General features: G+C 40.0%; 1 protein-coding gene and 1 long non-coding RNA gene across 4 annotated transcripts in view; one reads left to right on the top strand and one right to left on the bottom strand.

Annotated features, from left to right (window-relative positions):
- ATP8A2 (ATPase phospholipid transporting 8A2) overlaps nucleotides 1–17974 on the top strand; it is a 663533-nt gene that overhangs the window by 632058 nt on the left and 13501 nt on the right. For all 3 annotated transcript variants that reach the window (XM_038388027.2, XM_043504314.1, XM_038388029.2), the window contains one exon: nucleotides 15377–15468. In XM_038388027.2, the coding sequence (XP_038243955.1) occupies nucleotides 15377–15468 (92 nt within the window). The remainder of the gene's footprint in view (nucleotides 1–15376; nucleotides 15469–17974) is intronic.
- LOC122457909 lies at nucleotides 3521–6640 on the bottom strand. Its single transcript, XR_006277633.1, has 3 exons — nucleotides 6581–6640; nucleotides 5548–5601; nucleotides 3521–3600 (listed from the first exon to the last, which is right to left on the bottom strand). It is a non-coding gene; the product is annotated as an uncharacterized LOC122457909 (long non-coding RNA).

Here is a 17974-nt window from a genome sequence, read left to right as displayed (position 1 = left end):
AGGAGCACTGTGATTTGTGCTCCTTTGCTTGCTCCTGCTGGGTGCCCCCCTGATGGCATGATATCTCTGTTTACCCTGGAACTACCTAGGAAGGGAAGTGAGTAACCAGAGTCCACTTGTTTCTAGTGGGGTGGGTAAAGCTATATTAAAACTGTGCTGGACGGCCAGTTCCCTCTAAGTAAATGTTAGCACTTGTTGGAAGTATTTCTGAAAACATAGCCACTAGATATATGCTTTGTTCAGACAGTGCTGGGAGATAAGCTGGGCTGTCACCAGGATCTGCTTTCCTATCCCATGTGGTGTATGCTATTTTTGTATAGTGTCTTTCACAGAAAAGTATCACAAAATACTTCACACCAATTAAAGATAAGAGAGGGACTTATGAACACTTATGCAAGCACGTTCTGGATATTACAAACTTTTCAGCTTAACGGCACGGGATTCAAAAACCGCATGAAGTCAGGAGTGCACATGGCATTATGGTGTGGGGCACAAATTATCTTCTGGGTTGCAGGTGGCTTTGTTTTGGTTTTTAAAAGCTGGGTAGGATAGCACAATGGACTACACTCTGGCCTTGGGTAGGTTCTCAGTGTCATCAGAGGGAGTAAAAAGAAAAGGAGTACTTGTGGCACGTTAGAGACTAACAAATTTATTTGAGCATAAGCTTTCGTGAGCTACAGCTCACTTCATCAGATGCATTCATGAGTTGTAGCTCACGAAAGCTTATGCTCAAATAAATTTGTTAGTCTCTAATGTGCCACAAGTACTCCTTTTCTTTTTGCGAATACAGACTAACACGGCTGCTACTCTGAAACCTATCAGTGGGAGTCTTGCACATGTATCCAAAATCAGAATATCTATACGAAACACACTTGTAGTTGTAATGTTTGAGATGAATGAAAATTAAACAGCTCCCCTTCATTGATTACACTAAACACGTCTTAATCTTAACCCCATCTGACTAGTTTCTAGAACCTAAATCATTTTTATTCATGACCTAAATACTAAGGGCAAAATTCTGTCCTTACTCACCAGTGTTGTGACTAGCAGGCGAGTTAAGGAAACAGTAGAGCCAGCCATATGTTCGGTTCAGTGAGCCATCCTGCCTGTGCTGGGAAGTAGACAGCTCAAGGGAAGGAGATCAACACATTCTGCATCCTAAACCTTCACAATCCTCTGTGTGTGCAGAGGGAGAGGATGCTTTGCCATGCCCCCAAGTCAGCAAGCTATCTGTGGAGGATCTGCAGGCTCATGAGCCACTCCCTAATTTGACACTCAAGAGACTGCTGGGCCGGAATCCAGTGCAGTTGCAACCTGAGTGAGCCTTGGTCCTGGAAGGAAATAGTCTCCCTGGCACACTCATGTAACAAAAGGCAGGATTTAGCACTAAATGTACATGAGCTTGGAAAGGTGAGGGGGCAATTTACATGCCAAAGCAAACATGGACACCTGACCAAAGGAGCTATGTGAGATTTGCATGAAGAAAACAAACACATTTTCTACAGATCCACATACATAAGTGACTCTGAAAATAACTGGGGAGAAATTTTTGAATTAAAACTTGTTAATACCCTTTTTAATCATGGCTCATAAAGGGCCAAATTTAGAGGGTCATATTTAGTTTGTTCTGTCTAACCTCTCATTGAAATCAGTGCGAGTTTAGTCTGAATAAAGACAGATTAGGGACCAAAATGACTTTTAGCTTGAAAATCCATGTCCATTTATTATCACCGTGTCCAACCAATAGGCCGTGAATAAAGCAGTGAAATACTTTGCTTTGTGAATGTGAATTTTGATATTCAAGAGGGTTTCTATGTCTCAGACTTGCATAGAGAACTTCCTTCATGGTTTATTTGTTGGGAGTTAGGAGATTTTTATTTTATACTGAATAATATTGATGCTTTAATAGTTTACTCCATCCCTTACAAGGCACTGAAGGACTTGTCTGGGTTGTAACCGCAAAGTGTCCATATAATTTAGAAAAGGGAAAGAATTCCCCCAAATCATTTGGAACTGTGATGCAACATTATCCTTCTTTCCCTATGTAAAATAACACAGGAATAGGCAAAATCAGTTTTCTGAGCCAACCAGGTGTAGGTCTGTTCTTTGAGTGTACTTCTATGCAGGATTTTTCATTACACTTTGTTTATTTGACTCTGATGATTTGAACTCTCTTTAAAGTCACATTAAAAGACAGCTATTTTTATCATCAGGTAAGAAAAACCAACACTGTTTTTCAGTGCAGTTTAAAGAGCAGATCCTGTTTAAAGAGCAGTCTCTGTGGTGTCTGTGCCCAACGAGCAGCTGAATTGTGGTTAAGATTCTCTTTCATTTAAGGTTTCAGAGTAGCAGCCGTGTTAGTCTGTATTCGCAAAAAGAAAAGGAGTACTTGTGGCAATTTGTTAGTCTCTAAGGTGCCACAAGTACTCCTTTTCTTCTTTCATTTAAGTGCTTTTTGCTGAGTCCAACTTACTCTGTTGCTTTGGTAAAAGGAGCTGCATGACTAGCCTTCCCTCCTTAGAGCAAGCTATCTTGTTTATCTTCTCTTCTGGTTTACTTAGTCCATGAATGCAGATGCCTATCTAGTCATTTCGATACTGTAGGACCCCATCAATGCTCAGCCAGCTGACACAGGAACTTATGAAGGCTTGCTTATTCAATAGGCCCCTTGAGAGAAGAAAGAGTAGAGTCAAGGAAATCTGACTCAGCCCCCCTACTGTGTACTGTAGCCTAATGCTGTAAACCCTCCAGTCTTACAAAGGAAAAAATAGAATTGCTAAAACATATTTTATAACAAGCCTCTGCATAAATTAAGGGCCTGATCCTGCTGCCACTGAACTCAATGGGAATTTTTCCATTAACATCAAGGTTTGGGCTCGTTATATTTCCAAGTACTAGCCTTTTGTCATTTTGTATTGATGCATTTCAATCAGCATACAATTGAGAGAGGGAGACCATTTCAATAAAGCACTTCAGATCAACAGATACAAAAGAATGGCTTGATCTTATTAAACACAATACACTTATGTGTTGTAATTGGTAAATTGCATTGTATACACTGGGCCAATTTCTGATCTTGTTTACATGTTGACTTCAGTGGATTTACTCAAGATTTACACAATTCTGAGAACGGAAACTGGCCCATCTTGTGCAGTGGAGAATAAAGTTAGGTTGCAGTTGAGAGGTATATTTTCTTTTTGAGGTTGAGGACTTCTTAGCAAATTTTCCAGATGTTCTTCACACCATTTCAGGAAAGAAAAGATTTCTCCATCAACGTACACAATAAAGTGACTGTCATTTAAGGTTTTTTCTCGCAGTTTTTCTACTAAAAAGATATTAGACTCTTTTTACTAGCAAAATGCTTATAAAATTATATCAATGCTCCCTCTCTCTCTGTCTCTCTCTCATATATATAAAATTGTTTTATTTTATTCTATCCCATTTTATCTGGATGTAGATAAGGAGAAATGACAGTTTTTTCTTCATTTTTATATGTATTGTTAATTTCCGGTGCTTCGACCCCTCTGCATAAGACATTTCAAATCACAAGGCTTGATCTTGCTTTCAGTTGGGAAGCATCTCAGCAAATCAGCTATAGCCCTGGCAAAGATAAACATGGTGGTTAATTTTTTTCCCAAGTGACAATTTGCTAGATCAAGCTTATAGAATACACTAATAGAATTATACTTACACCCTCTACAGTACAGTAGGTTCGCATCACATCACATTGATAATTCCTATCAAATAATTATCCTTCCAAAAAATAGTGAAGAAAGTTAAAAAAACACAATGATCCAGAATGAGGCTTGAAGCTGTGATCAAATCTGCTGACTACATCAGAGCTGAAGGAGGTACAAACACACAGGACAAAATTATGCGGCAAATTGAAATGGAAAGGTGGGAACAGCGGGGACATAACAAAATGAGAATGAGTACTGATTAGGGGCTAGTCTTCTCCCCAGTGCTTAATCCTGAGTTACTGGGTTAGGCTCTAGAGATCTCGACAGGGGGAAAGGGAAGGAATCCTCCCTCCAGGCTGCACAGCAGGAGAACTGCTCCATGACAACAGCTCCAGTCTACAGCTTGAGCAGTCTCTTTGGCCTGAGTTCCTCCTTTGCCCAATCCCACGGGGGAGGGAAGAGAAGTTGCATCCTATATGTTTTATTATGACGTACATTAGTAACAAAGGGTATGTCTACACTGCAAACTTGTCGACAAAACTTTTGTCTTTCACGGGTACTTAAAAAAGCCCTCCCGTGAAAGACAAAAGTTTTGCTGATGCAAGTAGCAGGGTGAACGCGGCTTTGTTGGCAGGAGCTACAAATCTATCGCTGCTTGTAGGGCTGGAAGTATTTTTTCGGCAAAAGTGCCAACAAAAAGTGTTGACACAGCCTTGTCGCTAAAATCTGAGTGGTGTAGACAAGCCCAAAGAGCGCTATTTTAAGGGTTGCATTTAACAAGGGAAGGCTACATGGAAAATACTCCATACTCAGCAGAGAGACAAGGTGCGTGACGCAATATATTTTATTGGACTAACTTCTGTTGATGAGAAAGACAAGCTTTCAACCCACCTTGTCTCTCTAATATCCTGAGCTCCACATGGCTACAACTACACAGTATACGTACCCAGTAGGCTTTTACCAAATACTCATAGAACTCAATCCAACCAGATTTTTTTTTCAAGCCAAGCAAATGCCATAGACTGCACTGAGAACTATGCCCAGACAGTTTCAAAATTCATCCATTTTTACAGTGGCCTGGCATTCAAAAAAAAATCTAGTAAAAGAGGTTCTTGTGGGGGAGGGGGTTGGAGGGGGGAATGAGTAGTTAACATGAAAAGTATATTTCCTACCCTTACCAAAGTTAAAAATGATTGAATGGATCTTGTTTATACTTTCCAATAACAAATCACCTTTGAGCAGAGATCAAGCATGGAAAATTTCAACCTCAAAGGTGACTGTGTCTGAAACATATGAGTGTGTAGGAAAAGAATGTTATAATTGGAACTGTATTGCAACCTTATCTATAGAGGATACTGCCAGCACCCACAGTAGGTGAAAAGTGATGCACTTAGGGAGAAGAAGTAAACAGCACTGATACTTAAGTGAGGATGGTTGGAAAAGCAATAAATCACTCTTCATTTCCTGGTTTTCAAAGGTTTAAGTTTAGCTGAAGCAGCACGGAGCTATCTTAACTCTGTGTTGATGCCGTTTTGGGACATTTAATAGTAATGCACACGTGCACACCTACACACACACTATGAGTATATAAAATATTTGAAGCACTTCGAAATGAACGGTGCTTTGACTATCTCAGGCTTATTGCTTTGTTTGTATCTGTGCTGTCTATATCTTTTTCCTAGGTGGCTAAATTACATTTATTTAAAGTAGGTGCTTGGTAGTACCCTTTATAGTTAAAGTTACAATACAATTCCAGTTATAACATCCTGAAAAATGAAGGATGGTCCAAGTGGTCTTTACATGGCCGTGAGTAGGAAAGTATTATCTTCAGCAAGACATAATTTGAAACAAAAAAAAGAACACCAACCCTAAAAATCACTTCTACCCATGCAGCCTTGCTGACTTTCCTGAGTGTGATTGCCTGGGGAGAAAAAAGAGAAGAATTTGGCCCCAAATTTCCATATAATACCATTTCTGTTTGAACTGTTATATACAATGTAAAAGGAACTGTCAAGAAATACAGTAAAATAAAGGCCTCTTGCTATCAAGCTATTTCATAAACCATAACAATCATAACCAAACATAGCAATAGCACCATATATGTTGTGTGATATTCTGAACCTTCATGACATCTGATGAGGATAAACAGATGGTAAAAGCTATCTGGGAACTGAGCTGACCCAGGCATCAGATGTGTAACCTCTAGAAACCTGACTGCTACACTTTCATCATCTCTAAGGTACATAGAAAGAGGGAGAGGACAACAATATAATCGGTCGTTAAACTCAGACTCTCCGGCTACTGATAAGTCTTTGTTTTGTGTTTAAAATAACTCGTCATTCTATTCTCAGAGAATCTTGAAAAATCTATTAGAATTGTAAAGATGAAAAAATGCCCAGGTGGGTCACTCACCTGCTTATCTAGGGCAACACTGTGCACTTCTCTGCACTCCCTGATTACACTTTGTGCCCCAGCCATAATTTGTCTTCCTACTTGAGTGACATTGAATATTGGCTGAGATGCTGACTTTGCAAAGAAAAGGCTGAAGATTTCAATTATTCACTTCAGATATTGGTATCAAACACCCCTGCCATAAATGACTTCCTCAAGAAGCTCTCCGAAGATCTCTGCTGATTATATAGCCACTTCATTATCAGTAAAGTCTGTTTGCTTTTAAAATTAAAAAGACCTCCTACCCAGATTGATCTCACAGAGTAAAAGGTTCCATCAACCCGATGCCAGATAACCAAAAATAACACCTCTCCTTCATGAACTGCAACTGAGAAACAAATCAACACAAGCCCCTGGCTATTTGTGCTTATCATCATGACATGTAAGAGTCATTGTTTTTCTTGACACGCCCAAAACCCAGCTGATCAGTACTCAAATTACCCACTAACCTATGCACCGAGAGTGAAAGTCACACCTGTACAGGGCTCTCTCATAAATGGGCACAGTTTACGGCTCCTCTTAAGATCTGTGTTGTGGGCTTAAGTGGGACATAAGTAATGCACAGGGTGTTGATGAGTCCTCAGTACTAGGGTAAATGTCACCTTAAACTAATTTCACAGAATTTGCTTAATCTAACTAAGTTCTCAGTCCATGACAACCTTCCTTTCCATTCTACTCATTCTGAAGCCACTCATACCCCTCTTCTTCAGCCATCTCTTGCTATTGCATAGTTCCATCTTAGCTTTTTCCCTTTCAGGAACTCACATAATACAGTGGATTTTTTTAAAAAATCAGCAATTTTTTTTAATGTTTATTAAAAGGAAAACCAATTAAATTACCATTTGTGGCCTAGTGATAGTGTACAGGGAATGCCATCAGACATCAGAGATATATGGGAGAGGGGTCCTCCTGTGAATCAGTCTTCTAAGGCCAGTTAGGAAGCTATGTTGATGGGCTCTGAATGGGGGATATGATCCAACAGTGACCAGGACACCATAAGTGCTTAGATACTATGTTGAGTGCTGGATGACATAGAAAAACCTTATATAGAGTAGAGAGAGAGAGAGAGAGTGGGGGGATGAGTGTGGTGAAGAAGTGAAAGAATCCTCCAAAAGAATTGGTACACTCTAATAGCCGGGTAGGACTCTATTAACTAACCCCCTGTGCCATGGTTGTGCTGCTGTAAAATTCACTATGTATAATCCTCTGATTAGCCTTTAGTAGAAATTACTGTTAGAAATGGGCTGATTCAGGGGAGCAAGGGGACCTATGAAAAACACTTATCTACATGTAAATGGTGTAGTGACTGTTAGAGGTGACCAAAGCTGGAAGAAAACCCGAGCCTCTTCAACATGAGGCTTTGTTCTTTTCTCCTTCTCTCAACAATGTATTGAAATGTTATTTTCAGCAACAGAACTGATGTCAACATAGAAACAGCAAAATCCAGGCTAAACTATTGGTTGTAAGGGGCAGATGAAACCCATAACTAGGTTTAATTCACCTCCCCCCAAATCATGCAACCCATAGCAAACATTTTTAGCAACAGAAATATCGAGGTACTTTTAAAACTATTTATGAACTTTAGAAAAGATACAAAGGGAAACTATTGGACTCACAGCAAAGTCTCCAGTTAACTGAAGTTAAGGGGACCTGATTCTCCTCTCACACCTGCTCTGCCCTGGTGTACCACCCTTGGCTTAAGAGGCGTTATTTCTGAGCTAGCAGGATCAGAGCTGAGGAACATACCTCAGACAAGAAGATATGTAAGAAGATGTGTCAAAGCAGAAAGCAACATATTAAATCAGAGCCCACTTACTAGTCCCTTTAAAGGGGGAAGAATTTCAGCTTGAACTATGAGGTTTTTCTGGTTTCTGTCACAGCTTCCCATGATTTAAATGTTGCTACTGCACTGACTAGAAGAAATTGTGATGCTGTACCTGCAGATAGAAGGGTAATGGGATTCATAGATATTCAAGTTACAGGAAAACCAGCTGTGCATTTTCCTGTCCTGTTGGCTCAAACTTCTGTATGTAATCCTCTATATTTTATTATATTTAGGAGTCTGTGGGTCATACTTCAGCCTTGTATTTACTATGTATTCAGAGGGTAGAGGGATAGCAGCCAGAGAATACATACACATTTTTTAATTTTTACAATTTGTTTGCAGATTTTATGGCTCCTGTAAGGCTTTAATTACAAATATTACATTTCTTCCTGCAGGATACTGCAGGGGCAGGAAAAAACAAACCATCTCATATAATTGTGTTTGTATTGGACTAAACGTTTTAAATAATCCAGACACATTAGGTTAAGAAAAAATCCTAAATTATCTTGTCCATTATAAATAACCTGACTATATTCTGCAGCTCTGCTAGCAAATCACCACTGAGATTCTGATGCAATTCTAAAGAAAAAAAAATTAACCCAACAAGTGCGTATATTTTCCAGGTAGACTCTGTTTTAAGTTTCAGAGTAGCAGCCTGGTTAGTCTGTATTCGCAAAAAGAAAAGGAGTACTTGTGGCACCTTAGAGACTAACAAATTTATTAGAGCATAAGCTTTCGTGAGCTACAGCATCCGATGAAGTGAGCTGTAGCTCATGAAAGCTTATGCTCTAATAAATTTGTTAGTCTCTAAAAGTGACACAAGTACTCCTTTTCTGTTTTAAGTGAGACATCTGCAGCCACTTTAATCTTCGCTTCTTTGTGAGCCCTGCTTTTGCCACCAGCCAATTAGTGAACTCTGGAGGACTTTCTGGGTCAAGCTGTACCAAGTACCTCAAATCCTCATTAAAGCTAATTAGTGCTCAGTAGGTTAATTGGTGGTGAAGCTTATCTTTTTTTAATTACTCGAACAAATGAGCCAGCGGGACCTTGTGGTCAGCTGTGAATTATTCTGTTTGTTTTGATGCTCCTCATTTGAATGTGTAAAACCAGATGTTTGTTGCCCATACTTAGGGCCTGTTTGCTTTTGTTGGAGGGGAAAAAGGACAAAAACCACTTTCTTAGCACAGTTAATAAGCATCTTAGCTGATGCCTTAGAACAATTAGTACCCAGGATGCAAAAGTGATTTTGTGCATGGGATAGAAAAAGTCATCATTTGAAATGATAACGTATCACCTTAAGATGTCCCTTCAATTCCTTATCAGCTTTAACAAACAAGTGCCATGTTATTGATATAGTCCAAGAAGAATCATACACATTGGAAATGGTAAAGACCTAATAAGTTGTCTTGACCATCTCAGGCAGCCAGTGCAGGGAAGTTCCGTATACAATATATTCTATATTGTTAATTCATAGAATCGAAGGCAGAAGGCACCACTGTGTTTGACCTCATGAATAACGCCGGCCATGGAACTTCCCCCAAATAATTCCTGTTTGAACTAGAGCAGATCTTTTAGAAAAATATTCAGTTTTGATTTAAAACTTGCCAGTGATGGAAAATCCACCACCGCCCTTGGTAAATTGTTCCAACGGCTAATTATTGTCACTTAAAAATTTGCACCTTAGTTCCAGTCTGAATTTGTCTTGCTTGAGCTTCTAGTCAATGATCATGGTATACCTTTGTCTGCTAGATTGAAGAGCCCATTATCAAATTTTTGTTCCCCTAGTAGGGTGCTTACAGATTGTGGTCTTAACTTTGTCTTTGTTAAGGTAAATAGATGGAGCTCCTTTAATCTATCACTATAATGCAGGTTTTCTAATCCTTTAATCGTTCTCGAGGCTCTTCTCTGAACCTACTCCAGTTTATCAACATCCCTCTTGAACTGTGGACACCAGAACTATCATAGTATTTCAGCAGTAGTTGCATCAGTGCCAAATACAGAGGTAAAATAACCTCTCTACTGCTATTCAAGATTCCCCTGTTTACTTCATCCAAGGATAGCATTAGCCCTTTTAGCCACACCGCCAAATTGAGAGCTGATGTTCCGCTCATTATCTGCCATTACCTCCAAATCCTTTTCAGAGTCACTGCTTCCCAGGATAGACGCCCAAATCCCGTTAGTGTGGCCTACATGCTTTGTTCCTAGATGTATACATTTACATTTAGCCATATTAAAACACATATTGTGTGCCTGTGCTCAGCTTACCAGATGATCCAGATCACTCAGTATCAGTGACCTGTGCACTTCTTTATCTATCACTCCCCCAATTTTTATGTCATCTGCAAACTTTATTAGTGATAATTTCATGTTTTCTTCCAGGAAATTGATAAATATGTTAAATAGAAGAGGACCAAGAACCAAACTCTGAAGGACACCTTCTTTTAAATGTCTTGTTTTAAATAACTCAAATGATCAATTTTGTACCACTTCCTCGCAAGACTGTGCCACAATCTTCATCTTCATTCTAAGGACATTTTCCTTACAATTCATCCTAAATAATCATTGCTTTGATTTTACTTCATAACTCCTTTTTATCACTTTAAGCAATTCTTCTACATCTTTTGTACTTTTACACCTCACATAGTTGTAAACAATTATTATATCTCTTCCCTCTCAACTCTCACAGAGTCATTGTTTAAACAAGCAACACATTGATCCTTGTGGTCCCTTCTAACCCTATGATTCTATGTTTCTTTCTTTTAATTCTTCCTCATAAATCTGTCCTTCTGGCCCCTATAAGAATATTCTCTCGATTACCTCCAGTTTGGTAACATTGTGCTGTTATTGAGGTGCCCGGAGCTGTATGAGGCATTCCCGGTGTGCTCTCACCAGATATGTTAATAGACCTGTCATCTCTCTGCCCCCAGTGCACTTTCCATTGCAGTCTGTAGCCCAGTCATGCACAAGTTCCATGTGGGTTAATTCAAACACCTGCACAGAGTCTCGTTGAACACAGAAGCAGTATTTACTGAGGTCACAAACCCACAATTGTGACCTCAGCAACCTCAGCAAATGTTCAGTAGTGACAGGCATGCCCAAGTTAAGTGTGTGGCATAGTGCATGCCTGTGGGACAAGCATGAGATTGTGGTTAAGGTTTTATGCTACAGTGTGAGGGTTATTAATAAGGTCTGTGTGTTTTCTTTATCTGTGGAGGCAGAAAGAAATTCCCTGTGGAGGTGTAGAGTCTTTCAATAGCAGCGTGGGCATGAGAGTACAGTAAAAAGGTGTCTCTTAACTTGGCATTTCCTTACTTGTAAGAGTTTGTGTCAGGTGATGTCACGCTTAAGCAGCCTTACCTGGTTTTAAATGAAGTTTTTGGTTATGGGTATTAGATACACATTCCTCTCAAAAGAGCTTTCTGGTAATTAGATCGGAATATAGATGTTCATGATTCAGTACTTGACTGGGCCTGATACAAAGCCCATGTAAGTTAGTAGATGATTCCCTGGACCTCACTGGGCTTTGGATCTAGCCCTTTAACACCAAGATGTACTCAATGAGTTGGCCAACACAAGCCCAGGGTGAGCTTTCAGTAAGCATATGTTGAAGTCCCACAGCAGGAAGAAATGGGAAGCAGTGCAAGAAAGCCTTTCTTTTGCTACTCCTGACACATCTAGACTCTGGTGTCTGCACCTACAAGAAAGGAGAGGCTGAGAAGCAGCAGGTATTCTCAGGCATTTATATAAATGTGTGCTTGATTATATTCCGATCCCCACCCACCATATGTCACTTGTCTTTTTTAAAATGTAGGCTCCTTAAGCAAGAACTGGCTCTTCCTCTGTCTACATACAGCACCTAACACAATGGGACCCTGATCCTGCCTGGAGCCGTTGAGTGTTACACTAACATAAATAATAATTAATAATACTATGGGGACTGTTTTTCAAGCTTTGGAAGTCTTTTCCAAAATGATGCAAACCAAAGCTCTTCCAAGTAGCATTTTAAAAAACCCACACAAACTTCTAAGCATGCTTTAGAGAAGATTCTATGTCAGAAATAATTAAATATATTTCTGCAACCAAAGGGTTTTCAAACTATGGGACTTTCTACAACATTAGAACCTGAACAGAAACAGTCCAGGATCCTGCAAGGCGTAGCCATCTTCCCTTGGATAACAACTGCCAGTTTCCTAGGCTTGTGGGAATCTATGGCTCTAAGTTGGGCAGTCCAGAATGATTCCTGGACACACACAGTTTGATACTGTCTTGTGTCTCTGTCCTGGGTGTCCTGGCACACTTTGTTAGGATTATCTGTTTGTTTTTTCCTTATATTTGTTTCCAGGAGACAAGAGAATTTATAAAGGTTTCCACTTTCTGAAACCAAAATAATAAACTGGAAGGTGCTGTGGCTTGATTCAGGAATAGGCAGATTTATTCTGTACAGGTATATGACTCATCTACCTTTATCTGTAGGTCAGTGGGAATTCTTCAAAAGCGACAACAAAGCAATTTGGCCATTTCAAAAAGACATAAAAAATATTTTTATTCAAACAAAGGGCAACGCAGAAAGTATTTTGCTTCATTCCAGCTTTGCTTGGTAGTTGCTGTACTTGGTAATGGTGAGAGAGACATAGAAAACCCATATTTTAAATACATCTGAAGTGTGATCAGTAGGAAAAGCTAAATAAGAACATAACAATGGCCATACTGAGTCAGACCAATGGTCCACCTAGCCCAGTGACCAATGCTAGGTGCTTCAGAGGGAATGAACAGAACAGGCAGTCATCGAGTGATCCATCCTCTCTTGTCCACTCCCAGCTTCTGGCAATCAGAGGCTAGGGACATTCAGAGAGCATGGGGTTGTGTGACCATCCTGGCTAATAGCCATCGATGGCCCTATCCTCCATGAACTTAGCTAATTCTTTTTTGAACTCCGTAATAGTTTTGGCCTTCACAACATTCCCTGGCAATGAGTTGCACGGGTTGACTGCATTGTGTGACGAAGTACTTCACACAATGCGCTTCTCAGGGGAACTGTAATTTCAAGGGTTTCTGACAGCCCCAAGAATTCCCCTTATATTTCCTCTTTTTCCTCCTTGCCTCCTCCCTCCAAAGCCTCATGATGCTGGAACTTTCCATATGATAGAAAATGGCTGGAGGTGCCTCACTTTTTGGCCCATTGCCAAAGCTCCATTCATCTGCCGGAAGGGGACACCAGAGAGGGAGCTGCTTGGCTCACTTTTCCTACAGAGGCTGAGCATCCTGCCTCTAGCATTCTCCATCCCTACCCCGTCAGGCAAAGAAACTGAGATCAAGACTAATAGTCATATGCTGTGCACACTTCTGTTCTTGGAGACAAATCTTGCCTCCTCCTTTATGGATTCAGGGGACTGCCTTGTAATGCATCATGTGTAGCTCCACTGTGCAAGAGAAGTCTGAGGTCCTGTGTAGTGTGGTCTGAGCCCTCTTTGCATGTAAGGATTTAGGAAAGGATCCAGTGGCTATTTAACCCCCACTTCACATGACTGGAAAAGTGGCCACAAAGTGACTTGAGATGATTATTCCCTTTGTCCTCCATGGATGTTCCTACTGTTCAGTTTGCTGTGAGAGGATTTGACCTTTGAAATGAATCTAATGAAATTCTAGGTGGAGTGAAAGCCCACAAAGATGCATTGCACGTTACAGACATTTCAGAAATTCTGGCTGGCATCTTCTTGTTTAAAGCAGTTAACTGTTCCAGTGAAAGAGAGTGGCCTGTTAAAACTGCAATCGACTTGTCTACAGCAGTAGCAGCAGTGCCTCTTGGAGTCCAAATTTCACATAATTCATGGATGTGAAATCCTAAATGTCAGCAAGAAAAGGTATCTAGGTCCTCACTCCAGATATGTCTGCACAGTCATTAGTATACGTAGTCTGATTCTGATCTCAGTGTAACCAGTGTCAGTCCCTGAAGTCAGTGGAGGTTGGGAAAAAGGGAGTGAGAAGAGAATCAGGCCCTGAATTCTGAAAATTCAGCGTAAAACCGGTATGAATGAGACCATGCCAGTGGAGTTAACAAAAATGAGTCTGATTCTCTGTTCACTGGCACCAGTGTAAATCAGGAATAACTTTACAAACAGGTTTCAGAGTAGCAGCCGTGTTAGTCTGTATTCGCAAAAAGAAAAGTAGTACTTGTGGCACCTTAGAGACTAACAAATTTATTTGAGCATAAGCTTTCGTGAGCTACAGCTCACTTCATCGGATGCATCCACTGAATGCATCTGATGAAATGAGCTATAGCTCACAAAAGCTTATGCTCAAATAAATTTGTTAGTCTCTAAGGTGCCACAAGTACTCCTTTTCTTTTTACAAACAGGACAATTACATGAGTGTGAGAGAAAACACAGGGCCCCTATCATTTTGAACTAAAATAGATTATGCTAATATATATATTTCATAATAAGAAATCTATGTAGTGATGTATAAGCCTATCATTAAGGCCCCAGTCCAGCAAAACACATAAACATGCATAATATTAAATGTATAAGAAAGCCCACTGATGTCAATGAGACTATCATGTGCTTAAAATTATGCACATGCTTAAGTGTTCTTCTGGATCAGGGCCACAGGGTCAGTATTATCCTTTTATTCTGTGAACAAAACTCTCACTGAAATAATAGTTTTGTGCAAATATCCATGGTAGATAGTAGCTATTGATTCCCATGTATAGCTTTCTAGAGATTCATAATAGCTATTCACTTGTCTCTGTCTCTTTTGGTTGGTCAGTGTGTTTGTTTTTCTCCTCTAGATTGCATTTGCATGTGGTAAAAATTGAATAACTTTTAAAAAGCTAATTTTAGACCCACACAGGACAAGAAATTGAATTGTGAAAACTGAAGATTTCTGTTGTTTTTCTTTTTTTATCAAAAACTGGAGATAAATTTGTACTTTCCACTGGGAAAAAAACTGAGCTGTATTCATGAAAGAATTATTATGGGTTTCTTCTATGGTTGTTTCAAGCCATGCTGCAGGTGTGATAGAAGCCTTTACCATACACTAAGTAAAAATACATTGCTCCTTCTCTCTAAGGCACAACCTACAAAGGAAGTTTTTATTATCTACTACAATTAAGATGGGATGCCAAGTTCAGTACAGTTATGTCCAAGGCCAAGATATCAGGCACCCAGATGCCACAGTGATGCAACCTCAGCATCTCAGAGATAGAAAGAGTAGATGTACACTTTATACCACTATGCCTTAAAAAGAAGGAGTCATGTCATCATAGATCCCTGATGGTGGTGTCCACTGTAAAGAAAGTTAAAAGAATTGTTTTTTACATACTGTAACTGGTTTATTTAAAAAGCAAAAGTACTTGGTTAAATACACTCGAGATGCAGTGAAATTATCTAGGGACTCACTGTGTATTTGGCTTTTTTTCCAGCTTGAACGAACGTGATCATTTGTTGAAAAGGCTCGGCAGAAAAACTCCTCCGAGCCTTTTCCGAGCTCATTCTGTCCAGCAAGGTGTATCACGTAAGTACCTGACCCAGTGTGTGTCTCTCAGCAGTCAGTCCCCAATGAATGAAGGGAAAGATGATTATTTTTTAAATTAAATTGTAGGTAGAGATAATCTGGTACAGAGACTGATCTGACAACCAAGAGTCAGAAATTTGGAAGGGGAATTAGTGTATTTGGCACCAAGCTTATAGAAGTTGCATGTAGATAATTCCCTAGGACCTAATCAAGTGGCCCAATGACAAAATCCCAATGCAGAAATTCCATAACTTTAAAATCCTGATATTCTCAAGATCTTGTAAAATTTGACAGGACAAAAAATAATGTTGAAATAGAGCTCTGCTTTAAATGGTGACTGTGTTTTCAAATGATAGCTATTAACTATGGTTTTAAAAATACAGAAATAGCTCAGCGGTGCCATTTGAGAAAAACTCTAAATGTTTTTAATAAGCAGGTGGAGGTCCTTGTAGCTGCCATTTGTGTATTCCTCTTCTTGGCCTGTTCTGGGGAAGTTAAGGGCAAAATACCTGCCTGCTGCTGCTAAAGGAAAGGAACAATATCTCTCACACTGCATCTGAGGTCATCAGTTTATCCCACTGCACAGGACCATGAGACAGGCCCTGTGTCCTTGGCATCTCTACTTGCTACTTCTGGATTTTCATCAGAGCTTCCCTAGCATTAAAATAGAATGTGAGAACTCCACAGACCAGAACCCCCAGGGAACCATGAGCTAGTAAAAGTTAAGAAAAAAATTTTGTCTTGCTATTGGGGTGGATTGTCTTTTGCAGTCAGATTTTTGATGAATAACATGCTCACCTTACTAAGGGAAATAGCCCCATCAGCTGCAATGGTGCTGATTGCAGGATAGCACTAAGACAAAAGGATTTGACTCCATATCATCCATTTAACACGATGGGAGTTTTTGAAGGTGAGATCTGTATAATGTCAGGATTTCAGCAGGTTGGGGTACAGCCAAATTTCATCTCTTCTCTGTGCCCATTTCTTTAGCAGAATCATAACTGCTCAGAGGACCCTGACCTAGAAGAACTGGTGTGTTTCTGCTGCAGAAATAGGGTAGGATTTAAGAATCCCGTACATGGGATGCAGAGATCCCCTGCAGATCCTCAGGAGGGATTCAGGGCAGGACAGGAACAAGGCTGGTAGATCCATGACTGTTCAGATCCACTGGGTCATTCTCCTCCAAAGAGGGGAGAGTGCACTGGCTGCAGGGGCTAGAGCATCCTTGAGGGTGCAGTAACTTCTGCAGACCAGCTCCACTACCATTGTGAAGTCTGGAAAGAAGGGATTCAATTTCTCCTTCACCCCCACAGAAAAGCTCAGTTTGGCTGTGCACTGCTTCCAGGATTTGTTCCTTTGTGTCCAGAGGTAAAGGGTGCTGGTTTTAGCTCTCTCTTTCATGCACCTATGGAGACACTTTGAAGCAATTCCAGAGGAGATGACTGGCAGAACAATCCTGTAAAAAAGAATCAGGGAAACCTGCTAGAAAAACCTACGAACCAACCTGCAGACAGTGCAGAAAACCAGCATGCTTGTGTTACCCGTTAGATCTGAACCACATGCTCACAATTTGTAGAATGCATCTTTGTGTTTTTAATAGGCTGATAAGCTTTGGGAAACAAGAATAAGATATCAAAATAAACTTTGATTCAGTTAACTGGCTCCCCATAAATACAAATGATTAAGTGTAAAATGAGTCAGTCCAGATAGGACAAGTTCCAATCGCATGTCTGTTTTTCACATGAATGTAAATTTTCATTGTGAAGTTGTTAAGACTAAAAGAGGCTTTTATGGCAGATCCATGATTCTCTAAAACTTCTGTCATCCCTTGTCAAACATTGTTTTCAAACATTGCACAGCTGCTATATGTGCAGGGCCATATGAACATATGTGTTGGTTTCACGGATCTAAATTGAACAAATGTTGTATAAATATTTAAAAGTGTCAAAAGAAGCAGCTGGTGGCTAAGGCAGTAGTTTTGTCATAGTAAATATGTATTTTGAATCACACCCTCTGGCTCTCTAGAGCCATTGTGATTCCACTGAGCTTCCAAGTTCCCACCCAAAGAGTTCAGCCTATCCCAAAACTTGATCATGTGACTTCAGTTCAGGCCAGGACGCTTGCATTTAACACAGCAAAGATCATTAATTTTGTTCTGGTTGACAAGGCTGAAACAAACCCATTGCCCTGTTAATGGGAGGGGGAGAATAAGGGCAGTTTCCCATCAGACATCATAAAATAACCCAGAATCAATATTGAAACTTGGGGAGGAGGGGGGCAAAAACTGTTCCAAGATTTGCTGCTATAAAATTGCATTAAAAACCTTTGATCTCAAAGCACATGGGAATGACATTAGTTCTAGGACAACATACACACAAACAATGGATTTTAGGCGACTTCTAATGGGGGGAGGAAGCTTGGAAGTTTTAGCCCCTAACAGCCATTTTAATTTGTTTATGGCCATGGTTTTGTGTTCATGAATTGAGAGTGTCAGATGAAATGCCAG

Source organism: Dermochelys coriacea, chromosome 1 (genome assembly GCF_009764565.3).
Source record: "Dermochelys coriacea isolate rDerCor1 chromosome 1, rDerCor1.pri.v4, whole genome shotgun sequence".
Lineage (NCBI taxonomy): Eukaryota > Metazoa > Chordata > Testudines > Dermochelyidae > Dermochelys > Dermochelys coriacea.
This window is presented reverse-complemented; position numbering and strand designations above follow the sequence as displayed.